General features: G+C 38.7%; 1 protein-coding gene across 2 annotated transcripts; it reads right to left on the reverse strand.

Annotated features, from left to right (window-relative positions):
* Positions 1 to 505: 505 nt before the first annotated feature.
* On the reverse strand, positions 506 to 27579 carry GNG2 (G protein subunit gamma 2). 2 transcript variants are annotated; one of them, XM_053474917.1, is made up of 3 exons: positions 27370 to 27529; positions 4735 to 4850; positions 506 to 2484 (listed from the first exon to the last, which is right to left on the reverse strand). In XM_053474917.1, the coding sequence occupies exons 2-3, from the start codon at positions 4819 to 4821 to the stop codon at positions 2356 to 2358; spliced, it is 216 nt and encodes a 71-aa protein (XP_053330892.1). In that variant the 5' UTR covers positions 4822 to 4850; positions 27370 to 27529; the 3' UTR covers positions 506 to 2355. The 2 variants fall into 2 exon arrangements, 1 of the variants encoding a protein (XP_053330892.1); XR_008355484.1 differs by lacking the exons at positions 506 to 2484; positions 4735 to 4850 and adding an exon at positions 6422 to 6478 and having other exon boundaries at positions 27370 to 27579.
* Positions 27580 to 27868: the final 289 nt, after the last annotated feature.

Here is a 27868-nt window from a genome sequence, read left to right on the forward strand (position 1 = left end):
TTCTGTTTGGTCTGTGAAAACCAAGTGAGTAACTTCTCAATGACCCATGGAATGCTTGGCTGTAGTATATTCTGTTCTATAGCCAATCTCACTGATTCAGGTTTAAATACTCCTTAACCATGTATTACCCTGGAAGTATTGTGTACCAATGGTTTTCAACAGAAAATTACAGAAGATCAAGCACTCAAATAATGGATAAAAAGGAAAATTAACAGTCACTGTTCATACAAATGGAAATAAAACATTATGACTTAATGTAATTATAGGAATATAGGATATGTAATTATAGGAATATCTACAGTAAACAACGTCCCAAACCTAAGCAGTATGGCAAACAATCCTAACGTCATACCCAAGAGAACAGGGGTAGGTTTATGTACGTTTGCTCTAGAATATACATTTTGGATGAAAACGATATAAAGACTAATCGTTATGCACGCGCACACACTGAACATTTTACAAAAAATATATTCCAATTAAGCACAAACACCACTTGTCAGAAGCATTTAAGAAAGGCCAGAAATGTGTCATATTTTTTTTATTACATGATGTACCCAAAACATGCTCTAGCCAGCAGAAACAGAACGCAGGTTTCCCAATAAATTGTGTTACGTATTAGCAGTGATATAAAGGGCTACTAGAAATTTGGAAAAAAATATACTTTATCGTAAAAGATACATTAGTGGATGATGACAAAAAAAACAACTATTATTGGCCAATGTGTATCTGGATTAAAGTAGAGTCTGTACCATGGAGAGCCCCGCGATGAATTGGCCGGCACGTAGGTCAGGCAGTGGAGAAAGGCTTGGCTATGGCTTGGTACTCTGTGGCAGAAAGTGGGGTAACCTTTTGAGTGCAAGGATGGGTGCGCAAGTTTCCAACACACCACATTTAACTACAAATTAATTTCCAGCTTTAGAAATGGATGTGAGGTTAAATGGAAACTTTAACAAGCTCCCCTGTGCAATTCTCTTCAAGCTCCACTTGACTTGATCTCAGCCACACTGATTATTTCTTGGGTTGTATGTGATAAATGCCTATAGTATTAAACCCCAGGGTTTCTTGAATTTAATTCTAGTCCAGAGTAAGCAGGACTGCATCTTCCTATCCAATGGTAGAGCCAGGTGATCAGTTGCCTCCAACGCATGGAAACATATGGGTCCACTGCCAGTAAGGTGCCTGACACCATTGTACAAGTCGAAGCACTTGGGCTGACCTCTCACTGGAAGCAGGTCTTTGCCATGGTTCACAGGCTTATTAATCGGCTCTACTCTAGCAACAATTAGGGATGATGTGACCCATATACACCATACAGCCACTCTTAGCTGGCATGGGAAGAGGTATTAGTCTACACAGATCTTCTACTAGACCACCATAACTTGGGCTTATCAGAGTTATTAATCAGCTTTCCTCTCTCGGGACTCTGGGGTCTGTCACTGCTACACCCCATACAATTACTCCTAGCACTCAAAAGGTCATTCATCTTAATTTCATTTAGGTATTAGCAAAGTCTGCCTATAGCATCTTGCTCCAGGATGTAGAAATTGGTTGAACTGCCTCTCCATGCAGAATGTTTTTTTTTTCTTAAATAGTCACAAAAATAGATATAAAAATTACATCACTAGACTATTCTTCCTGTGCAGGATCAAAAGATACATAAAAAATGTTCAAAAGTGTTTTAACATTTGACTAGAACACAGAACAGCCATATCATAGTCAAAAAAGTGTAAGAATGCTGGCTAAACTCCTTTAATACACCCTGTGAAAGTTTCGTTCTAAAGAATTCTGAAGGTCCCCATTGTGGATTCCATCATTGTGCTACCCTAAACACAAAAATTCACAATACCTAAATATTTATATAAAAACACCATTGCAAATGTATCCTGTGGCTATGACGATTTAATTTAAATTAAAGAATTAATGTAAAACAACCCGCCCCCCCAAAAAAAAATCCAACACAATATTCACATCTTCTTTTTTAAACACCTCTTTTTCAAAAAGTATTATCTCCAACTTCAAAATAATAATTACAAAAAATAAAATAAAGATTATGAAAAACAGGTTCTAAACTGAAAAGTGACACAGAGCTTTTTTTTTTTTTTCTTTTTACGTTTACACATTCTCTCTCTACGCAGCTGGGAAAGACTAGAAGTCTTTATTTTTCATTTTGGAGAATCTTCTTAACTTTTTCAAGTGACCGTTTTCTTCAAACATGCACAACACTGCTGCTCCCAAGTTTAGGTTGAATTTTGTTGTTGTTGTTACTGTAATTCTGCAGACTGGTAGAGTCCGGGATGTTATAAATTCTACATCAGTGTTCAGGGAGCCTGATCGCACAGCAGGCCGTTTGGGGTTTTACAGGATGGCACAGAAAAACTTCTTCTCTCTAAATGGATTTTCTGATGCAGGCACTGGGGTCAGTAGAGGGTCTTCCTTGGCATGGGCTTCACAATACGCCATCAAATCAGCAGCTGCTTTTGATACCTACAAGAAAAGAACATCTTAAATGGTCGCCCATTACATGTGAGCAAAGAGGTGTCATGAAGGATAAAACATTCTTTAATCATTTTGGTGAAATAGTTTCGATGTGCAATAACATTAGTAGGAAGCATCTGATAAGCGTGAAGAGTGACAAAGCCTACTCTCTGCTCCTGAGGCACCAATAAGTAGCAGAAATTATAAATCATGATGGGTCACCTACCCTATAGTCCACTATTTCTTTGCCTCTGAAAGCACATTATATTAATCACACTTATCCGTTCAACTTATTTCCTTTATCCATATTAAGCGAAAGTAAATCTGTAAGCTGGGCATAAACAGTGGGCTTTTGGCTGCTACAAAATGCTTTACATACCAATGATACGGTAAAAACATCACAAAGCTCTTCCAAGAGATGCGTTTGCTTTACGATGATTTATAAAAGTATGGGGTATGCTTTATTCAGCAATTCAAGGAAGCTTACAACATAAGCCAGAGGGGCTGCTGTGTATGATTCAAATTTACACACTTTGTGAAATCTGGTGCTAAAAATAGTTTACTATGTTGAAGCGAAACCAAAATATATTCTTCCTAGAATAATCACGTCAATTTGTGTCCCATTTATATTTATTACAGGAACTACGGCTACCTAATTTTAGCCTGCGGTCATGTGACCAGCAGAAAGCACTGATGACGTTAAAATGCTTTGTTGCCACTGCAGCAGATAGAAGCTTTGTTTTCATACATTTAAAACCATTTGGCAAAGTTAACATCATCATCTGAATTTTCTTGGCTTAACATAGTAGGATACAAAACTGAATGTCTATGTGAATCAGCAGCACTCAGACAAAATTAGTTTTTGTAATAAAATATCTAGGCTTTCGTAAAATTGCTAAGCATAGTGGTTTGTGTCTATCTCTCACACCGGTTCAGAAAGGAACCCAAATGTAAGTAAAGACAACACCCGGAATGGGATGTGTGTGTGTGTGGGGATGTGTGTGTGTGTGTGTGTGGGGATGTGGATGTGTGTGGGGATGTGGATGTGTGTGCGTGGATGTACCAGCCAGTGACAGCAGCTAGAATGAGCAAACTGTAGACGCAGTGGACCATGACTCCCATGATGCTAAAGAAACCGTTTGTGTGGTGATAACATAAAAATTTAAATATGCCTAAAATTTTAGTTTTTGAAAACAAGTTTTCATGCAAACCACAGATGGCTTGCTTTTTTATGAAAAAATGAAACACACCATTTCGTTTTCAAAGACTTGCAGGGAATGATTCGTTCTAACAAGGCAACTCAAGGTAGTTTATGTTATAAGGTAGTTTCTTTTCCTTTTCTTTAGTTGAGATCATCAAATACGCATTACGCAGTAACAGGATAGGACATGATCTCCAGTACTCTATGTTCCTATGGCGGGGTCTACGCGCTAAATGGAGGGTTGACTGGAAAGATGTGGTTTTCATTCCCTGACATCACTATACATTATAAAGAGCCAACTCAAGTGAGCTCTTTCTGCAAGAAACGCTTGGCCAACCCTGTATAATATATAGTTAAAGCAGTGAGATTTCTTCAGCCTCTTATAACACAGACATTTCCATTATGCAGGGGCAGCTCAGCTCTTCTTGCCAGTGTTGGTCGTTCACAGCAGTGAAGTTTGGGAGTTGAAAACACAAAAGGTCTCCCTATAGCGGGTCTGTGATCTGACCTATACGCCCTAGCACTGGTATTGGGACATATCTCAAGACTTCTCCCACTTCTCTTTGAGCTTCCAATACACATCGCCGTATGATACAGCACGGAGCAGCTTCCAGAGATTTCACGTAGGAATTTAATGGTCCTGCGTGTTTTGAGTTTCCAGTCGTCCTGGTATGGAAAGGATTAAAAATCAAAGCTCGGGCTTTTAGCAGATACGTAATGACATTTATAGCTCTCAACATGATGGCAGCGGGGGGCTTTGCGTGGCACCGACTGTAACCGGGCTAATGACAATACGTCCATTTGTACGGTTTTAAATTATCCCAAGACATCTGCATTTTCCGTGCAGTTCAGTGTTTGATGTTAGGAGTTCCATTATTTATAAAGCCGTGGGTGGAAGCTTTCATACGCAGGGAATTAATTCATTCCTTAAAACGACATGGAGACTTGTTTTGATTAAGGAAAGGTCAACAGGAAGCCAAGTCACAACCCCACAACGAGGTCACTAAATATATTTTTTATTACCAATTATCTCTACGACGTTCCAAACAAGTAGTTACCTTTATTCTGTCGATATTGGCTTCCATTTTCAGCTGTTCTACAAGCTTCCTGGCTTGGGCTATACTGGCTGTGTTATTGCTGGCCATTAGCGTGCCTCCTGGGCTTTCTAGGTGTACTGCACAAAAAGAGAATAGGTTTATTAATTTAGACAATACTCAATTAGCATACAATGCACGTTAAGACCAACGAACTAAGGATCAGCCCCTTGCTCGACATGGCTGGAGGTGGCTGGAGGTATACGTGGTACATAAACTGTGGACTGAACCACTTATTGCACCAGAGTGTGAAATAATCAAAGTTTTACAGCAAAAAAAACTGTATCACGCAGTTCCTAAGTCCCTGGTATGTAGCTCGTGCGTAGACACATTTATAATTACTTTACAGGACATGAGAGTGATGCTGTATCACGTACCTTGTTACGTTTCTTATTGCACAGTCATTAAAAACCGAAACAGAATTTAACACCATTTTTCCTGATGTAGAGACTCGGACCATAATCAGTCCTCGACTTTGTCTTATATCCAGGACAGCTATATGCATATATATGTCCAGCTAGGATACATGGCAAGCGTAACACAATACTTTTGCCTGGGCCCGGACTGGTCCCTTGGGTCACTTATATAAACATTTCACAGCCGCATGTTTAAAAACACCAGTGCTAGGTTAACCATATATTAAGACACATAATGGGTCATGCTTCTGCCTAACCACTAACTACTCTTTACAGGGAAACCCGTCACATAGCGAGGCTTATAGGGGCTGATCGCAAGGTCTAAGGAGACATTTGAAGATGACCTGGTTTTCCGAGTAAAGCATGGCATTCTGTTTTAGTTAAAGTAAAATGTTAACCCGATAGACACATCGTGTGTATTTTAGGATTAAACCCAACTTCTTCCCCTTACATACATATAAAATCTTTTCATGCTTCTTGATGCGTTAAAGCATATAATTCGATCTTAACCTTCAGCTATTTATTCCAACACACAATCTTGAACTTGAAGAGTCTATTTTTGGTATACATAATGTCATAATGCTTCTAGAATCAGGAAACAATCTCATTTAGGGGGAATTGCAACGATCATCAGCCAAATGCTTTGCAAAAGAATCCTAATTATAATAAGGGTACGTTTGTCAGCCTCAAAGTAAAGTGTGCAACCATTTTCAAAGCAATCCGCCACACACCCATTGGTTAACGCTCATACCCACCTCTTCAATTTTCTATTTTTTTCCAGCTGTCACGCTAAAATGACATAAATCTATGTAATTTGTTCTGAACGATAGGGAATATAAATCCCATGATCCTTAAGCTATGAGTAAATAGACATAAGAGAATAAGAGTTCATATAACTCAGCCTATGCACTTAAATGTTACTAAGTACAGAAAGTAATCTCAAAATTGTAACTATGCATTATACCAGGCCAGTTAAGCCCATCTTGCAGGAGAAGTTTACCATGGTTGGTTAACTAATCGTATCTAGGAACTCTCTGGCTTTGGCCTGGAGTCCCCAGGAGAAGAACTGCTTCGCTGGCACTCATGGATTTCATCCACATCAGAACTAGAGAGAGGGATCCTTCCTGATTCCAGTAGGTTCTGCCCAATTTACATTCAAATACACACCATCCACAGTAACAACTTCTATACAGGAGAAAATCTCTTACCAAAACAAAGTATCGCTTTTCTTTGAATTTTCTTTTTTTTTTTTCTTGCTGGTGGAGTTTTAATCAATCTGTTTAAATAATTTTCTACAAAAACAAACAAAAAAATACGATTAGCAAACTATGGATAAAGCTATTTAAAAAAAATGCAAAAACAAAACAATGTTAATAAAACCCATACCTCAACAGGGGAGAAGGGGGGGGCAGAAAGAGGGAAATATTCCCGCTAAGTGGAAACTGCATACAAGACCCCTGGTAGGCTAGCCTGGGTGACAGCATTTGGTTAATGCCATTTGTCTGATCACCATTATGTGACTTGTCCGTCACACAGACTAGGGGTATAATGCCTCATTACTACCCCCACAATGTTCGCCAAGTCAGCATTGGAGCCGGCTAGGGTTGCCACCAGGCCGGTGATGACAGAGCCAGTAATCAGTGCCAACACAAGTAAAACACCGTAATTTTTGCAATGGGGGAGTTTGGAGCAGGCTTCCTCAAAGGGCAGAACCCCCTCTTCAGCTGTCAAGTAAGGAACAATCTAGCTATCTACCACCTCTCTCATTCTGCCAGCCACTTCCCTGAGAGTCTGTTTTGACACACCCCTTCTTTTCCCTTTGGTCTGGCTCACCCCTTTTTGCATAGGCTGGAGGTAAGAATGAGGAGTTTGTATGTGATGGACATGAGGTGTGATGGGAGATGTGCGATGGCCGGGTATGAGGTGTGATAGAAGTGAAGTGTAATATGTAATGGCTGGGTGTCATATAAGTGGTATGTGACAGAAAGAGTGAGCTAGAGCAAGAGAATGAGAAAGAAAACAGGGAGAAAGGAAAGACGGTTAAGACATAAAAGTGCAATTGTGAATAACAGTGAGGGAAAGATTGAGCAAAAGTGAATCACTGTGAGAAAAAGCATGAGTAAGAGTGAGATTGTGAGAGAGTAAGGGCATGTGAGTGAAAAAGTTACAAATGCAAAAAAAAATGAGGATGATGGTAGATGGGAGTTATGCTGTATCACCGTCAATGACATGCTGTATCATTGCGAGTCTGGATCACTATATAATCATAGGAGTTTTGCTGTACCACCCTCAATGTCTGCATTCCTATATAATAACAAGAGTCATAGTGTACCACTGTCAGGGAGTACCTGTACCGAGGTGTCCTATCTCGTAGGGTTATGCAATATTGAGTGGCTCCACCCTCACCATCCCACAACTACAGTATTTTTTTGAGCAAAATGTGGCAACCCTTTAGCAGACTGGCGTTAAACAGGACAGTTTAGTGTCCCTGGACACCCCTACTACAGAAGTTGCATATTAAAATACTCTTAGTAACCCTCTGTGAGTACTTCAATATGCATTCTTCTAAAACAAAAAAAATAAAACACTTATGGAATTATCAGCCATTTTACAAAATCATTTTTTCTTCCTCTATGATCTGAAATTTCTTGCAGCTGATTGGCTGCTTAAGCTGCCAATTAAGTCACACCTTGTAAAGATTCCCTATTAGAAGAAATGTGTCTTGTTTTCACAAGCCTTAAACCCAGTATTGTTGGTTCTATGTATATTATTTATCATCTTCACAACGCTGTACGAGTAAACAGGATATAAGTAATACCGGTATATAACGTAATTTGACTTGAGCTTACATTATACTTAACTATATTTTACTGAACCGAGTAATACTTCAACAAAATACGGGTTATCGGGGTTTAATTGGCTTGTAGAATTACACTTTATCACCTAAACAGGAACATCTCAAGTTGCCGGGTACGGCAACATGGTATGGGTCGCGAGCAATTGCACTCATAGAACCTATGTTTCCAGGAGCTGAAGAGATTTTATCTTAAAAATAAATATGTTAATGGCCGTATTTGTTTGATACCATCTGCATATCGTATTTCTCTCTAGATTAATGTGTGTATCATAGATCTGTAACACTCTGGTGGACAAGAACCTACACAAGCTGATTACAAATTGTGGCTATTACTTGGCTTTATCAACAACAACCTTTTCATTGTCAGTCTAATTAAAAAGCAATTCAAAATCCTATTTTCATGAAATAATAGTGTAATGGATACTCGATTTCTAGGTTACGTCCAAAACTTCTTGATAATCATACGTATACACTACCTTTAGCATACGTAGAGTCATATATTCCAGTGTATGTATTAACCCAAAGGCACGGTTATTATATTATCATTTGGAATTCATGACTAAGAGCAGGAAGATACAGACATTAAGTAACCCAGTAAGATTACTGCTAAGGTCTTCATGGAGTCTACAGTTTGCAATGATGCAACATCTCTAGGTTCTGGCATTTGATGGTAGATAAGGCTCAAATTGGAATAGACAGCACAAGTAAAAGGTGATTCCGTCTGAAGAAGAGACCCAATAAAAATAATCAACTATGACTACAGACTTCATCTCCTCTTGGACCAATATGGCTATATCGATTGTTCTTACTTAAGTATGAGGGAGATACTCACTGAATTATACGGTGTTTGGACATATGCAGTAGGAGTATAGAAGAACATATAAAGCATATTCCAAAAGGCCAAATAAAATGGGAAGGAAGTAAGAAGGTGAGAGGTCTTCGACCCAAAGACTGGGCTCAGAGGTTTGGAGATAAAGCCACCCAATAATAAACACAGAGTTGAACTCTACTTATTAATGCAGTATATATAAAAATTTACTAAAAATATCAAAAGAAAACAGAAGGTTAAACTTCTCTAGTCCAGCGTGGTATTGTCTTTGTTCATTGCTGATCCTAGAACTCTCTAAACTCTTACGTATCCGTAGCATTTCTCACATTTCTAACGTTCTATGACATTGTGATTTCCTTTTTCGTTTCTGCATTTACTGTATAAAAAGCCTATAGTTTTGTTTTTTAACACATTTGCCTGAAACCAAACCGGTATTTATCCCAAGCAAGACCTTTATCTGCTTAAGTCATAGAAATGTCTTGCATTTAACTGTATTGTAACTATTGGAAGAAAACAATGCTTGGATCGATTTAACATGCATGTTTTCTCTTATCTCTTCTTTATTTATGAAAAGAGTAGACATGAGCACAAAAACCATTGGCAAAAATGCACTATGTTTATTAAATTAGTATAAATATCAAAAAATAAATGAAACAGAATTAAAAAGGTGTGCTCTCCATACTAAAAACGGTGTCAGTATGTTCCATCTTTCTTATTCATTTTTTTATAATTCTGTGATTTATAACATATTATTAAAAACAATGATTATAATAATTTGTATTTAATCATTTTAGCCTTTAAGCTCCCCTTTTGTGTATAATTAAGAACTGAATTCAGTTGATAAACGGGACATGTTGCACATGCAACACCCTTAACCCATTCCCTGACATGGCTTAATATTACTTTTTAAACACAAGTAAGGAAGATCAAACATCAGACCGGTAAAGACGTTCAATGAAAATGCTAGAATTCCGTTAACAGCGGTTTTTGTGCACAAGTCAAGTGTTATGGTATTGATTGCTATGGTTGGGTTGATGACCCTAAATAGAGATGCCATGGCTGTTGTAACAGATGGGACTTCAGCTAGGACAATGGCTCGTTATCAGATTACTCGGTTATCAAGATATATCCTTTGGGATCATTTATGACTTCAAAACGTAACTAGTTTTTCTCCTGGGCTTCTACGCTTTATCTTTTTCACTATTACACTACCTTGGGAATTAGCCCTTCCATCATGTGTATTTTCAAATAAAAAGGGAACAGATACATTTTTCAATTATTTAAATTTGTCATAGGTACGACCTTAATGCCTATGCAAATAAATATGGCCCTGTTATTTAAAATCTACCTTAAAACGCTTTATCTATGCTCCAGCTCCTTCCAAGACACCGAATGCTTGCTGTTTTTTAATGTACCTGAACATTCTTCGTAGGACCCGTGTTAAAGGACATTTGTTCCTCAAAATAAAGGTTTGCTTATTCGGTGTATCCCTCCTTTCTCCCCTGATGTCCCACTTTTGTTGGAGCACAAAATGTTTTCTGGGTAAGAGTGTATTGCAGTGTTTTAAAGGGGTGAATAACACATATAGAAACTAGACTTGGCCATTCAGATTCGTACCATTTGTTTTTGCCTAATTCGTGCAATTGCATTAGTTTAAGAAAACAAGGTGGGACTACCAATGAAAATCAGTGATAAAACGTTTGAGTATTCGTTATCAGTTCTTTGTTGCTTTTTGGAGAGAGAGAGAATATTGCACACAAATAACCTCCTGAATTACCAAAAAGTCAGGAAACCAAATAAAAAAAAAAAAAAAAACACAAAATGACAAAATCATCTGAATCGAATTTGCTTGGCGTGCACCGCTCTACTAGAAACCCTAATCAAATAAAATATGTAAGTCTTTTTCTAAACCCGGAACTCGATTACATGAATAGCTATCAACAAGTCACATAAAAAGTCTTGTTAAGTCCTGTATGTTATACACTGCACATTACTATTGGGTTAAAAGGACAGAAGAGTGTTGTAATGGGGGGAAAAAATTGGAATTTAGTGCATTTTACAGATGTAGAAATTTGGATTCCATAGGAGCAGCTAGCTTATTTTCTCAGAATTGCCAAGGCAATGCTCTGCCACGGGCTGCTACTAGTCTCGGTTTCCATAAGGGGAAACACACAAGCTTAATTTTAACAAAGAAACAGAGTTATGAAGGTGACATTTCCATTTACTTACACATTTTATCAAAAGTGTTATAAAAATGATATTATAAAATTAATTATAGAATGAAATTCATTCTGCACAACTCTCACCGTCCCCATCCAACCTCTGCAGACATCGGCGACACTCAATCAATATCACCTCACTATTTGGTAGGAAACATGGATGCAACTAACAGTTAACTCATAGTTTGGGGGCTACTTGCACTCTTTACCGTCTCCGTTTGGGCAGAAGAATTGCCAGTTTGCTAATGAAATGACAGAGACCATGGAACATGCTAATTGCCAACACGCATGAATTGACTGCTCATTTTGAACACCAATGTGCACGATTATAAATCATTCATGAGATATTCCACAAGAGTTACCGCAAAGTTTACTTCCAGAAATACCCAAGGCGACCATCATGTTTTCATCTAACCCCTTATCAGCCTAGACAAGAACAATGGGAAAAATGGTCTTTATTTATCGGAAGCGTTAGAAACCCGGCCCGCCGTCTCCCGTCACCGCACATCTGCAGTTTGAGCAAACAGGGACATTTGGAATAGGGTAACCAGATGGCTCCTTTACCTCGAAACACTTATAGAAAACAAATGCCGCACGGCTTCACTAGCAATCAGGGATCTCCTGCAAGACATTTTTACATGAAAACCCCTGGTCTGGGAGCTGGGGGACGCATTGCAGTTTTGTTTCTTTAACAAGAAACCTTTTAATAGGTTTTCCTTGCACTTCTAGGACCATGAGAGTGGCACACACGGCCACTAAGAAAAAACATGTCTAAATACCCTTACTTTCTAAAATAAAATCTGTATAGTGACCACATTTACACTTGCTGTTCAGAGATGCTTTTCTTTCACATGGAAGAAAAAAATAGTGGATGGTGTGGTGGGGACTCAGGTTATTTTCTTCTCCTCCAAAGCTCCCAGACACAATGGACCCATCCAGAACCATGTTACAGATAGCACTGGGACTGTTTCACTGACGCCTGTAAAAAGGGCATGACTGCTCTATTAAGAATATCCCCAAACCTGTCGTGCCCCAATCTCAAACTCCTTGTAAACCAAATCTCAGGGGACAGAGCACACGCTACATGTACTATCTTGGATACGCTTGCCTGCCATCTCATGCCCTTGTGTTGGATCTCTACATGCACCAACATGCTCATGTCATCGCATATCCACCATGTCCCAGGGCTGTCACACTATATAATTGGATTACATACCTTCATGAAACCAGGCTACTAGAGCACATGCCATATAAAAAGTCAAACATATCTTCAGATAAAAACTTTAGTTCCTCAATGGTACGCAAGCGTTCCTCCCTCTTTCACGCATTAATAGGGTAACAGAAGGCTGCAGGAAACAATTAACTGACAAAACACTGTGCTGTCCAGATGGCAAAAAAACAGGTTTCTATGGGTAGTTTCCAAAGAAACACAAGTTATTTGCCTGGTTTATATTTAAGAGAAATACTTTTTAAAACTGCCTTTCAATACATACAGAAGGAAACTGTAGAACTTAGAAACAAAACAGCCAACTTTGGACAGATGTGAATCTAATCAACATTAGCTGCCATCAGTAGTACTTTAGGGATATGAAGTCCCCTGGGCTCTTGGAGTTTGACTACATGGGGAATAAGGTAGAACACACGGATCATGTCTTAAATGCGATACTGTTCAATCAGCAAACCATGTGGTATTCAGCTGACCTATAAACCTACGTAGAAAAGCTTGGTTGAAGGACATTTTCGGCACCTTCGTTGAGTCTGTCTTACCAAAGAAGGACTTACTTCTTACTTACTGAATACAACTAGAACATTGAACCCCCCCAAAAAAAGTCTCCCAATCAATAGCCTTTTCTTTTGTTTAACAGGGATATTCCAAAAGCCTTTAAACACATTCCCCCTTGAGTGTTCTCTTCTGCATCAATATTATCACTGTGGAAGGTTAGCTTAGGCAAACAGGGAGCACCATTCTAAATCAGGGAAGGGGGAAAGCATAAATGCGATATTTAATGGCCCCTCTACAAACAGACATGCTCTTTGTCCGTCGGAGGAAATCACTGGCAAACGTTTATTACATGGAAACAGGCGCTTATTCACAGCATAATCACGGAAAGTGTTTTACAAACTGTAGACTTGTTTTTTTAATTCTATTTTTATTTTTTTTAAGCACTAACTTTCAACAGTAAACTATTGTAACGGGGAATACGGAGAGGCACAGTCATAAAATCAAAAACATCTATATAAAAAGATATATTAACTACAGTGTTAGTATTCCAAAGCAAATATCAAACAGATGTTGTTTCCTTGTGCAAATCTCGGTCATTTTCTCTGAATGACGAAAACACTTAACTGTTAATTTCCCATGAGTACACACAATCCAATGGACAAAAGTGTTGAGTTTAACAAACAATTTCCATTCAGTGGCTCTATACATCGGGTTACATGGTCTCTAGCGTAATCTTCAGCCTCCAATTAGGCTGTGCACGGGCCTTGGGAAAGCAATGGTAGTTATCTAGATTGCCAGGACAAATTCCCAGAGACTGGTAGCCATGGCTCCTAAAATCTGATTGGAATATGTTAGTTTTTGTGTCATATGGGTCTCTTCCTGGATCCTAAGTAAAGCATTCTGGCTCCTAAAATGTTTTTGTCTAGTCACTATTCTCCAGTTCAGCTAAATCCACAATTACTTCTATGTGGATTAGAGTTTTAAACTCAATTGACTTTCGACCAGTGAGTAAATACCAGGTTGGCCTTGTCAGGTAATATGGACTGGAAATTATATATATAATCTCAACTTCATATTCCCAAAAGGGGAGACTGGCGCTAAAGCATAGTTTAGCCCTAGACTCTCCATTCATGGCTATGGGCCAGTTGGGGAGATCAGAAATCTCCCTCTAACTGACCCCAAATAAAGGCCTGCATACAAAAGGCTGGTCAGACCTTTGGTAACAATTTTGGGCTTGCTCAAAGAGGGAGGAACACAGTGGGGTCACATAACACAAAGTCACGTGACACTGTTAAATGTGTGGCTGTGCGCGCAGCGAAGAAAATCTACTGAGGAGCTAAGGGGGTAACAAGAAAGGGGAGAGATATCGAGACAGAGGAGAGATCATGAGATACGGGAGAAATTATGAGAAAGGGAGGTCTATAACCCTATCTGAACATAGGTGGGAATAGCCATTTGCGGGACGAGGCTAGCCATGTATACGGCTGGTAGTAGGAGAGGGAAGTGGATGAGGAGTGGACATGGCCAAAAACCACTCCCCTGCTTATAGGAAGAGGAAAGTTCACACAGAGACTCCGGGTCAAACTCTTAGAGTTTCCCAGTATGTTGCTTACTAAAGCCAGCAGTACTTAACAGAAGTCCACTGCACTCTACCACTGTATAATACCGAAACTCAAGATTTCCTAAGCACATAATTTAAATAATCATCCATGCCAATGCCAAATCTTGGACACAGTACTAGATTTAGAGGCACATTTACCAAGGAAAGGTGAAGCGGGTCTGGTGCAAAGTGCCAATGGCGGAGCGATCATCAGAAACATTCTGTTTTCTATACTAAGTACTTTGGCCCAGAACTGCTGATAAATATAGTCTGCGGCCTTTTTATAAATACATAATTCCATGCGGCATCAGATTATGAACTAATCCTTTCAAACCATATGTGTTGTAGAAAATCGCTTGTAATGATGCACTTATTGCTACAATTAAATTTTCAGATGATGTTGAAAGGTCACCGTTAATCATTCATGAACTAACTATAAAAGGGCTGCGGACATTAACCCTTTCCTGTTAAAGAATGGCATTATGCTGCCATTTCACAAAAGATAAAGATCTTAATCTAAAGAACCAGGCCTGAACTGCTCATCTGGCCACTGGACCAATGTCCGGTGGGCCAGTGGCCAACATGGAAGCATACCTACCCATACTGCTCCCGCAGCAGATCGTGTTCTGCAGGGTACGTCTGCCAACTGGAAACATGCAAGCCCCAGGGCCACTAAGTCATCCCAAGTCTAGCCCTGTAAATAACTATTATTTAAATTTGTCAGACACTGCACATGTGCACAAACTTTGTCTAAATGGCTAATCGCATGTTTTTTTTTACTGCATCCAGAAGGAGAGCTACTGACGGATGAATGAAGCAAATGAAGCATTAAAACAGGACTCATACCAGCTATCCTTATTAAAAATATATACTTTGTAACAGTGCACATATACAATCTCACACACAATTAAATGCATGCACAATTCTGTGTTTGTGTCATAAATATACGTATACAATAATCGTATATGCATATACAAATTAACTGGGACGTCTCACACAGTTTGTGATAAATACAGCAGATTATTCATAGATGCGGAGTTGACACATGCAAGCAGTAAATCACATCTGTGCTTTGAGCTAATGACTCACTGCAATCAGCCTTCTTTTATTTCATGTTTGTTAATGTCTAGATCTGTAGCATTTCTTTTTGGCTACGTTTAGATTTCTCTTGGGGGCTCAAAGGACTAATTTCCCATAGAGCAAATTAGTGGCACAGAATATGCATTTCTGGGAGCTATACATCTAATCTGAAAAGGCCATTACATAGGTTTACTTAGCGTAAATATATATTTATATATACCCGTATGGAAAATTGTCACAATAATCACCAAGAACCATAATAAAACACTTATTATAAACCAGTGCCTTGGCTTCTGTTTTGTAGTATGCATTGGTCTCAGTAGGATGCATGGCCTACTTTATCTAAAGTTAGTGTAGAGTAGACCACGATCTTCATTTTGCCTCGAAAAGTAAAATTAAGTCACTACAGTGAATCACCTGGGTTTTTCCCCCTTTAATTCAATTAAGGAAAGCGCAGGCTGAACAAGAAACCACAGACGACCAAACTGGGACAGCAAAATCCCAAGTACTCAGAGCCAAGGTTAAAAAAAGATTAAAAAAGACATCAAGACATTAATGTCATTGTTTCACTCTTCTTAAAAGACAAGGAATGGATGACAAACGGTTTAAGTGAAGTTACCCAGAGTCTTGTGGCAATCAAATCGGTAACAGTACATTTAGAATGCTGTCTAGGTTGGCCAAGATGGGGAATTAGCTATCTATGCAATATTAAGATAAACCGTTTATTCATAGTGGAGTTTGCACTGGGGTTGAGGTTTAGATCCTTGAGGGGGCAAAATGGCCCAAATACGGGGCAAGGATGAGAAACATTTGTATATTTTATACATACGTAGGGAGCCTTCACACAAGTAAAAATGATGTTTTAGTGCAGAGATAAGGAATCCAACCAGATGTGGGCGAGACAGGCCTGGAGTGGCACAATTCTCACCCAAGGCAAACCATGGGCTCAAGTTGTCAAAACACATTCAAGCTGAACCAAGCTAGTATACTGAATACTGGAACTCCTTGCCATTGTCCCTATGAATGCATGGGCATTCGCTCTGGCTCTCCCCCCTTCCACTTTGTGAAGCCGGGTAAAGTCCGTTACAGTATAAAGTTGTATCATAAAGTGGGATTCTTTATCGCTCATCTACTAAACTCAGTGCAGAAAGGTGTCCCTTTAAACAGTCAGAAAATATAATATAAGCAGGGGCAGCATGGGTTAAGTGGCATTCACTTTAAGCGAAACTGATGAACTTCAGACTGCCTTTATATTATTTTGTAGAAAAGTACAAGGGGGGGCATTTTCAATGTTTTCAATTATCTGTTCAGTCTCAGAAGGGTTTTAACAGATACTAGTGTTACATGGACATCTTTAAAAGTCTGTCTAAACTCAATGGAAATAATCAGATATTTACAAATAATCACAAGCAAAGGCACTTCATAACACTGTGACAGAAAGCCCGGTACAGTAGTGGATGGGCGGTATATACGCCCTACTTTGGCTAATTTTGTGTGTCCTTATTTGTAAAATTAAAGCCCCGGGGAAAGAGAAGCATAATAAAAAACTACAATATAGGAAGTGACTTGTAAATTGTGTAATGGGTCCCTGGGGTGGAGTATCCAGAAGAGCCGGGTGGGCTGGTGCTCCAACAGCTTTTAAAATCCAGATCATGATTTACAGGTAACCAAGTACAGCTCACCTGGTCTAATCAGGAGGGTTTAAAAAGCCCAGCTTGGTTCAATTCAGTCTCTCTCCTTATTTCCAGCCAAGAGAGCTGCTGGACAAAAAGGCTTGCTGGATTTATTTTGTTTATTTGTTTGGAGTGTTTTGTTTAGCTACTGATTTGAAGAAAATAAATATTTAAATTCTATCTGGATCTGGAATTGGCTTTTATATTACCCTAGAAGACACGTGATTCTGAAAGATCTCTGACTAACTCCTTGTGCTTCAAAGGACGTTCAGTTACAACACATATATCAAGAATAAAACATAAGTGCTTCGGGTCCATGGAGTCAACTCTATTTTCTCTTAAAAATATGAAATAAAATACCTCCTGCCGTTTTGGTTAAGGGTTCATAAAGGGGCTCCGTGTTCCAATACAAAGAAAAACATTGAGTCTTGAATGGGTTTATTATTTCTGAAAAGAGCTTTATGAATTTACACTCTGTCCTCTTATACCCCCTCCGTGTATTTAGGCTTCAGTGGTGTGGAAAGCCTTTTACGGAAATGTTCTTTCAAAACGCGCATTATAGTATAGGACATCTGGGTCTGATCTTTTGGGAAACTGGTGTCATTAAAAAGAGATGCATGGTAAAGATAGCAGGATTTCTTGAAAACTTCCAGAAAACATGTCTTGCGGCGTTTAAACGCCTCTTATTCTCTGGCGGAGACGTCCCTGAATATAAGCGTACGTCTGTTATGACATGCTTGATTTCACTTCAACACTTTCCTCTACATCTCTCTTAAATATACACCTTTTTAGAAAAAGGTATAATTGAATTACCAAGGCACTGTGGTGAAGCAACTGGAAAAGCTACACAAATTATTTAGGCCATTATGATTATAATCTTAAACACATTAAAAACATGTTTAAAAATTAAAGAATAAGTTTTGTAAATGAAAAAAAATCAGATGGAGCAACCAAAATCTCCAAATACTTAGTAACAGTCAGCGGTCCGATTCTCTAAAGCCAATGGCCGCTAAACGACGTATGTGTCGGCCACCGGTCATTTATAAAGGCAGGACTATCCCCAGTTAGACTTTATTGAAAGGAGGAGTGAACCTGGGCAGATAGCGGACATCTTCGAACATTGCTCCCCGAACCCTAGACTGACGATACCTGGGGAAATTCCAGATTATGTCAATGAGTGGCAGCTAGCATGCCCCAGCAGTGGCGTCACAACCTGGGTGCAGGGGGTGCGGGCGACACCACACCAGGCAGGGAACTCTATTCAAGACCCGAATCCTCCGGGTCGCGGGAGCAGGGTCCTGACACGCCCCGCTCCCCGCCCATTTTTCCCCTCAAATGGGGGTGTTTCCCGCTGCCATCAGCAGGACCGCCCACCGACGTCAGTGACACCATGTGTCATCGCACCGGGTGACACCAACCCTAGTGACGCCACTGTGCCCCAGCATGTATAGATGAAATTCTAAAGCTAAAATCAAAGAGACTGGTTAATCATACTTTTACGTTGATATTTGGAATATAAGACTATAATGAAGCTAATCTATATATATATCAATTGTCCCAAATTTCTATAAGCGACCCATCCTTGCCCAGTATTTTCTTCTTTGGGGGGGGGGGATCTTTGTTTTTTTTGCATTAATTATATATTTATCTTGCTTTCTTTAGACCAGCGTAAAACAAATAAGTCATAAACATAAAATGGAAATGGGTATTTACATTAATGTATACATTTTACTAGAATGTTACATTCACGCTACCAAACCGGTAATGATTACTAAACCCATCACACTCGGGCAATCCTGTGGCTGATTGGATTTAAATTACAAAAACAAATATGTAATTATTTTAATGCTAAAGCGACCAAAGCTCGGCGCTGAACAAAAATAGCAACAGACAGGAAACGCAGCCTCACATTCCAGTGTTAAACGGTTATTATAGAGTTAATATCCTTGGAAAGTGAATTTAATCTGACTAAAAGATTGGCTCAAGTACTTCCTGCTAGAACACCAAATGTTGTTTTTCTCAGGATTTGGCAGAAATCTTACACTCCGCTGTAATAGAATCTAACATTTTATGTATTGTTTGCTGGAGCTTTTCCTGACGCTTTTAAAAGCGCTAGACACCCAAGTGCCATAAACCAAGCAGTGAATACGGACCTCTCTTTTTTCCGGTATAAAGGCCCAATACTAAAATTATCACCAGTACCGACAGCCTTCCACAGGAACCCCAGAAACGATGACGAGCTATACTAAGCTGGTCAGAATACCTGAATCCAATGGATGCGTTTGCCTGCAGAACAGTCCATTGGTTAAGAAAAGTTTAAGGATTCAAGCCTAAAAGGCTGTATAGGCTCCACAGGTTGCTGTTTTTGTTGTGACTGGGCCCCTTGACCCTCATAAAGCCTCTGGAGTGAGGAATAATTAATACCTTCTAATGGTTGAAGGCATTAAGTAGTTGTGTATTTAGTATTACAACCAGGACTTCCTGAGTGCTATTGCCCTTTGTCCAGATAACCTGCCAAGAAGAGGTCAACTGAACCCTACGCACATCCAAAAAAGTTCTGAGTACCCTTACATCTGCTTGCATTTCACCACCCCGCCAAGTTCTTCTCTGTTATAGCATCCCTCATTTACCCCTTCCATGTCAACCCTTTTGCCTTTCTCTACAACCATCTTACCAACGTACAAGAACCAACTGGTATTATCACAATGGCAACCTATGGAATGTTGGTCCAATGGCTGTTTCCATTGGATACTACTGCGAGAAAAACATTACTTTTTATACATAAACCAGCAATGTGCGGAATTGTAGTACGAGTTTAAATACTGCCTACCTCTGCCACAAAAATGGTGGAGCTTCTTAACTCCATCAAACAAACTCATGAACAATAGTTCTTAATGCAGCAACGTTTATAGGTAAAGAAAGCCACATCTCTCACCATCGGAGAATCATCTGAAATAAAATAGGCAAAGTATTCTCAAGAAACACTGCACGTCACGGCTATAGAACTAAAAATGCAAATAGACACTTCTAAAAAGGTAGATAAAATTAACAACCTTGTTTAAAATGGGGGAAATTATCTTAAATAATAGATTCCATATAAAGATGCATTTATTTCACGGAAGATTAGTCAGGTTAATGGTATATTACTCATAATGTAAATCGCAGCCCATTTGATCATTGTACGATTCAGCGTTACGGTTATAATTAAAGTACGTTAAAGGAAGACTCTAATGTCAAGACAAAATTTTTCCAGCGATGGCTCCTTAAAAAAAGATGGAGCGGCTGAATCCATGTGGCTGTGTTAAAGAACCAGTAAATTGTGATAGTAGCTTTCAGACTGTTTGACACCCGCTTCAGAAGATCCGTCGCCTGGATCGGAATAAGAACTGCATCCTCATTCAAATCCATTTTAGGACCTATTTAAGATCACCAGGAGAATATTACGTAGTGTACCTGTGTTAGAAATACCCCCCTCCCAATCTTTTTGACGCAGACCTCCTAAAGACACGCATGTAATGTAATGCACTGAACCGCTAGTACATTGGATAGTAGACCCCTGTGCCTAATAGCTAGTGAAGGTCTTCTCATAATTAACTATATTACTGTTACTAAATTATTAGCCATGGCCAGAAGCAAATTGTTTGTGGCAGCTATATCCTATGTGCTGTTATTATCTGCCACCATGTGATTATTTGTACAGCCCTCTTAAAGATAAAAAAGTAGCCCAAGCATTATAGGAGTTGTAGTGTCCTAGATTATCAGAAAATGTCATTTTTTTCCCATGCTCATAACTTTCACCCATGAAGCAGAAAGCCTTGGGATGTTTAAATAATAATGATGATTCAATTAAAAAAGATGGAGAAAGTAGGAAAGCATCTTAAACTTGCATTACTGTCATTTGTGATTAATTTGATAAACCCAAACAGCTTCTTAAGAGCTCCGTTTCCTGCAAGAATCAAGCAGGAACTTTTAATGCTCTATTTTATAAACACTCTGATGACTGTTTTTGTGAATCATATAATAAAAGACTTTAAGGAAACCAGCGTTCTAGGATCTATTATTAACAAGGCGGAGAGCGCAGACCATATTTTTATAGTATAGGATCTGGAAACTGTAAACGTTTATTAAACATCTTTCTACTCCGATCATCTTCTATGTCCCTAAAGGAGAAGACCAACCCTCATGTTCATCCACCACCTTGCTTCGAAAAGTTGTAACCTGAATCTTATTAATACCATGGAAAAAAGAGAAGGGTGGGAAGGCCACTGTCACCGCTAACCTGGAATAATTCAAAACACCCTGTGAAGTTAGCGGCATGTGGGTCAAATAATGGAGATCTAGCAACTTTGAGGAAATAGGGATGGATCTCTTGAATAACTGGCCATTGTACCTAGTGGCTACTCCTTTTCTGCCAGATATGGAAGTGACAATACAATGGGTCACGTAATATTGGTGGTGTCAGGTGCTTGATCGACATATTTGGGACTTGTCAAAATTAACACAAGGCTCCAGAAGTTAGTGATGTCTGGTAATGCTTACTCCCCTTCCAGGTTCTACTTAGTACTGGGGACGAGGAAAGGAGATTATTATTATGTTTGTCACTGTTCTCATTACACTGCACATGAGATGGTAAAGAAGCTGACTGGTGGACCACACATTATGGCAGACATTATTTACTCCCCTGTGCAATAAGCAAATGTCGTAACAAAGATCCATAAATATCTCCAGCATACCAAGCGAGGACATTCAAAACTAAGCGAGCACCCTGTGCTCACAGCGTTGACTTAATAGCGGACCATGCTGCAATTGTTTATCTGGGTCATTCTTCAAACAAATAATGTATCTGACCAATGTGCACATTGCTAAAAAGAGCTTTTGAATTTCATCCACTTCCGAGATCAGATCTTTGCTTAGGTCGAGAGAGAACCAGGTCGCAGCCGAAAACGGTGTGACCTTTGTCACATAGGAGGTTCACTGCAGGTCCATAAAATATATTTGTTCCACAAGACACATGTATATACTCTTTTTTTTGTTTTCCTTCTAAAAGCAAGAACGTCAGTACTTCCACTGGCTCTTGTTGTTTCCTGGCCTTTGGTGGCCCTTGTGTACAATATGCCAATTAAATCTCAGGTGAGCCTGTCTGCCAAAACCAGACATGATTACCATGTCCCTGGACACTGTTTATCTGGAGAACAGGCCTCGATATGCAGAGAAGATCTTAAGATCCTTAATGAGAAAAGGGATTAGGAATACTTCCAGTGGGTCTCCCCAAAGGTGTTACTGAACATGTGGAAACAAAATATCTATTCCTGGACATGAATGCATTAGGAATAGCTTATAGTCAATAACATTATGCAACATTAAGATACCAATAGAGTAAAATAAAAACATAAAAACTATTTAATAGTTATAACCCCAAAATGTAATTTGCTTGGAAAGGCCTAGATGCTAATCCCATTTAAATTACTGTAAACCAACACCACAAGGTCTTAATAAAATTCCACAACTAGAAGACCGATACTTTGATCATTCAAATAAACAACTGCATACCTGTCAAGTTTAGGACTTCTTTAGGACTTGAAACCCCAGTCCTTCTCCCCTCCCTTGTTGTCCCTCTTTGCTGTTATCTCAAAATGTGTGATGGCTGTGAGTGTATCCCAGTGTTCTACGGCCCTAAAAAGTTAAAATAATGTGTATAGAAAGAACAGAAGATTGCGTAAATAAAATACAGTATTCTTCTCCCAATACAAAGGGATCCATCTCTGGCCATTTATGCAATTGTGCCTCTACAGATCAAACCCAAGATGAATCTCCTGGACATTGTCCATCTTTCTTCCTTAAATCATATTCACCGTTAACATTTACTGACTGCAGGTGTCATGTTAACATGGTTATCTATAGGTAGGCAGAAGATCTTTAGGAGATTAGGGAATAGATGGACAGGAAAGGTCTAAAACCATACAGTAAGAATGAAATGCCTACATATGTTGAACAACAAAAAAGCTAGCGTTTTAAGAGTCAGTAACTGATGTGGATATTGCTGAAACTAAGATATCATTGAAGGAACCTGCAGGACCATGCGGTCCTTATGTGCTCTGTATCCATGTAACAGGGATCTAGTGTAATGATTTTGCGGATGACTCACAACTCCTTTGGTAGAAGAATCACAGTGACAGCTGCTTAAAATACAGTCTGAGTGATTAAAATATGTTTAATTTCCACAATTAAATTACAAAGTGGGTGGATTTACATTCATCGTAGTCAGAAGTCATCTTGAAGGTCGCAGTACATTTAATTAACAAAAAAGGGTATAACCTATAAGAGCCATAGTCTAGGAATGTCCATCACATCCTATGCCTTCCTTTGTGGTGAAACAAAGGAGAAACAGCCAAACAAGAAAGGTCTGCCTGAGATGCCTAAAGCGAAGACAAGGTGAGGGATGTTGGATCCCAAAAATGAACAAGGAACATTTTATAAAAGGTATAGAGAATGGTAATACTATATCTTGTCATCCTGCACTGGGCTTGGTGCTAGATATGGCAGGCAGTCTGGTTTCTTCATTTAGTTCAATGTCATATATATGTAACAGAATAACACATTCTATAAGGATAGATTGTGCATACACATTATAGTAATGCACATTTATATACTGTCTTCCCTATTACCAGATGTTTAAGAGGCATTCTGCACTGGAGAGAATATGCTATGTAGAAGGCACCATTGACACTATACATCTGACAATGCTGAATCCAGATTACCGCATGTTAACCCTAATATCACTGAACCAACACTACATGTTGTTTAAATCCCATGTAGGGATGGACTAATAATCCATAACAGGTATCACCTATCTGGAAGTCTACCTCTTTTTTTTGAGTATTTCTCCATTATTCATATATGGGGTGCAAACACGTACATTCTAAAGAGCCACATTTACGTTATACTGTGAGGTTTGTCAAAGCCCAGCATCGAGCTTTATTTAATGTTAACCCTCCATGTATGTGCACTAGGTGACAGGAGTTGGCACTACAGGTATAGGAACCCCAGTGGATGAGGTAGGGGATTACTCCAGAGAACCCAACACTTCAGGAAAATATTCGACTAAATATGTGCCGCTGTTTTTTGAGCAGCTAGGTTTTACATAGCAAGGTCACAAAGATGTAGACATCTTTTGGTAGCACAGTCTTCAAAGAGACAAACTAATTGGGTGCAACTCATTTGATTAACTCACCAACTGGGACACAATGTCTGAAACTGGATTCCATTCCCATATCACCTCCTTAGTCATTGTGTTTCAGTACCTTACGCTGTACAATTGCAAACTCAAACACAAGCCATTCGGTGTCTAAAAAAAAAATCTGTACACTACAAGTTATACAAAAATGTTATTTTTTATCCAATGCAAAATTTCTTAGATATTGGTACATTGTATGGCGACATGACATTAAAAGGTTCCATCTAATTATGTATTTGACATTTTGTGAGTAACGGGATTTAACTGTATATCACTTGGAAATGCCAAAGGGTCTTCTAATAGATGCAAAAATCTCCAACCCAACTTAAAAATGAGATTATATAGATGAAAACAGTAATCGTTACTACACCTCTGTTCTAAAAAGGGTGGAACTGGGGTATTGAATACATGAAATGATCTCTGATCAGTTATTAAACTACAATCCCTATAATCCCCTGCTGATCCAGATGTACCAAGCATGGTAGTAACACATGAAAAGCCTACTGTATCTACTTCAGTTACTAAGAGAAAGAAGATCTTTAAGAAACAAAGAAACTAATTACAAGCCCAAATTTGAATAACCAATTCTAAGTGAAGCAGATCTATGCGGGGACATCACCGTCTGGTTACAATGGATAGTTTTAGTGTTTCTCTAGCTGAAAGGGCCTTATTAATCTCTGGCCCAACGCCTGACTCATTTCTGTTATCTGCGGCTGGCCTTTTGTTTATGCGATGTGTGTACAAAGAGGTACTGCAAACCTCAGCTTCTCGTCTGCTGTAGGCAAGCACGTGATCGGCTCAAAGAAGACCTGGTTTTAGGACACCGCGCTGAACCCTTTTTAACATACAGAATACGCACATACGGCAAGTGAATTTATTGCAGACTGGACTCAAGCTTCATAGCCAAATTATACGCAGCGCAAATCTTCTATGGCAACCTTGTTATGTATTTGACAGGCCCAGAGGCAAATATAACAAAAAGGACCGTATCCTTCCCAATAAAGAGAGAGAGAAAAACTGTGAAGTGCCCCATCTATCATTTTATATAAAGAATCTTGAAACTATTTTATGAATGAGTCAAATCGCAAAAAGGCAGCATCCTTGGGCTTTGAGCCAGCAGGGGCAGCCACCATAAGGTTATTCTTTATAAAAGCAGAAAGTGCCTATTTTAGACATAATAACCCTAATGCTCTTGAAATTTCACAATGGAGGTTATCCAAAAGGACAAAAAATGTCTTTCTCGCTATACTTTACTATCTAAAGCAGAAGTGAAGAATTATACCTGAGTCACCAAAGGGTCAGCAACACTCCATATATTGAAAACCATCGTATTGGCCCAGTAAGGATACAAGAACCTATATATTTATCTGTCCGGGATCCACCTGCGCTCTCTTAAGGCACGCAGATTTAAAATTTCCGCTTTTACCAATACAACATGACTGATTAATGTCACCTAATTGAAACCACAATCTGCATTTTTTTTGTGTTAAACTTGAAAATGCTAATTTATGCAAATATATGTCACATATCCACAGGGTATCTGCGCTAGCGACAGATGGGAGGTCAAAAGTTAAACACAAAGCCGAAATTTGCCAGATACCCTTTGTAACGCTACCTAAATCCTATATCCTTAACCCTTTTCTTGCCAAAAAATAGCAGATTTAAGTTGTTTTAATTTTTTTCATGCACTTCTGGCTGAAATAATACAATTTCTGAAAAATAAAAGTGTCTATGGATTATGATTCATCAATACATCTAAAAGTTGGTAGTTACGTTGTAATAGGATATGCATACATATACGTAAATGATCAAGACTAATATAATCAATGTAGCTCTAAATACCACCATAAATAACATTTCTAGATGCTTAGACATTCACACTAAAAGAAATTTAAAATATGACGACATCACACACGGTTGCTATGGCAACAGAACTAAAATAGTCCACTGGTTAGATTAGCATTCACTGAGATTCTTTAAAAAAAATAAAAAAAAAAATTGTTATGTACCGAGCACATCTGCCATTCTAAGATTTGTTTTAGACAATAGGATTTTCATACTTTACACGATTTTTTTTACATATTTAAAATATTTTTTTAAAATTTTACATCTCTGCTGAATCTATTCCCCATGCAGATGCACGATATACTAAATGAATGTAAATGTCTTTAATACACAAAGATGTCTGCTTGCCAGACAGCCTTGCAGAAAAAGCATTGTACTAATGATTGTACAAAGAAAAAACAGGTATTGTAGCTAAAAAATAAAAATAAACACCCCATACTGTTCTTGAAACAATTTCAGAAAAATACACATATTATATATTTCATTAAATTATTATTTGTAAGTGTAATTCTTTCAGACATTGGATAAAAACAAAAAATTGTTAGCATAGGTGATTAAGATTTCTGTTTACAAATACTGCTACAATATATCTAAACAGATAAATCCAGATTGCCTGATTATAATCTAGAATCCACAGCAGATTCTTCTTCTTATAAAAAAAAGTATATCACATTCATATCCAATTACTCCTTAATATATATATATATATATATATATATATATATATATATATATATATATATTAACACCAAATACATGCCCACACCTTGATATACACAACCCTCCTTTGTTTAGCCATATAACACGTATGATGATTAAAACACACAAACGGATATCCATTGTTTCCCCATCATGTATTCCAATCGCAATGAATGTGATGGGCTTCATTGTTAACTCTTTAAATGACAGCTGCATGAGCTACACACAAAGCCTGGTTCACACCACTGGTAATGCAAAGGGTTAAGTACTGTCAGACAGTAAAAAAAAAAATAAGGATTTGGCTAACAGAAAATGAATCTAGCAAATAAATAATTGGGGGAAAAATGCAAGAATAGCTTCTGATCAATGTTTAACACTCTGGTTTGCAAGTATATATTTTTTATGAAGATATGAAGGGTTTTACCTTGGGTTTTGCAGCCTTCCCAGAGTGATTTGCAGCGCAGCCCTCCCTGAGCAGTGTTCAGAGGCTCTGAGCTGCTGTGTGTAAGGAGGTCTGCAGTCCCCACCCAGCCCTGTATTCAATCATCAGGAAGCTGCACGTCAGACTCACTTCCTCTATACAGAGCTGGGGCCACCGGCTTCATGTAATAACACCTACCGGCTTCATGTAATAACACCTACCGGCTTCATGTAATAACACCTACCGGCTTCATGTAATAACACCTACCGGCTTCATGTAATAACACCTACCGGCTTTATGTAATAACATCTACCGGCTTCATGTAATAACATCTACTGGCTTCATGTAATAACATCTACCGGCTTCATGTAATAAGTTATCTACTGGCTTCATGTAATAACACCTACCGGCTTCATGTAATAACACCTACCGGCTTCATGTAATAACACCTACCGGCTTTATGTAATAACATCTACCGGCTTCATGTAATAACATCTACTGG

This window comes from Spea bombifrons, chromosome 9 (genome assembly GCF_027358695.1).
Source record: "Spea bombifrons isolate aSpeBom1 chromosome 9, aSpeBom1.2.pri, whole genome shotgun sequence".
Classification (NCBI taxonomy): Eukaryota; Metazoa; Chordata; class Amphibia; order Anura; family Pelobatidae; genus Spea; species Spea bombifrons.

Bases quoted from the DNA above. Each gene is read 5' to 3' on its own strand.
- GNG2 (XM_053474917.1), bottom strand. From the start codon at position 4,821: ATGGCCAGCAATAACACAGCCAGTATAGCCCAAGCCAGGAAGCTTGTA. The intron at 2,485-4,734 runs GTAACTACTTGT...CTTTTCTTGTAG, and splicing joins CCAATATCGACAGAATAAAG to GTATCAAAAGCAGCTGCTGA.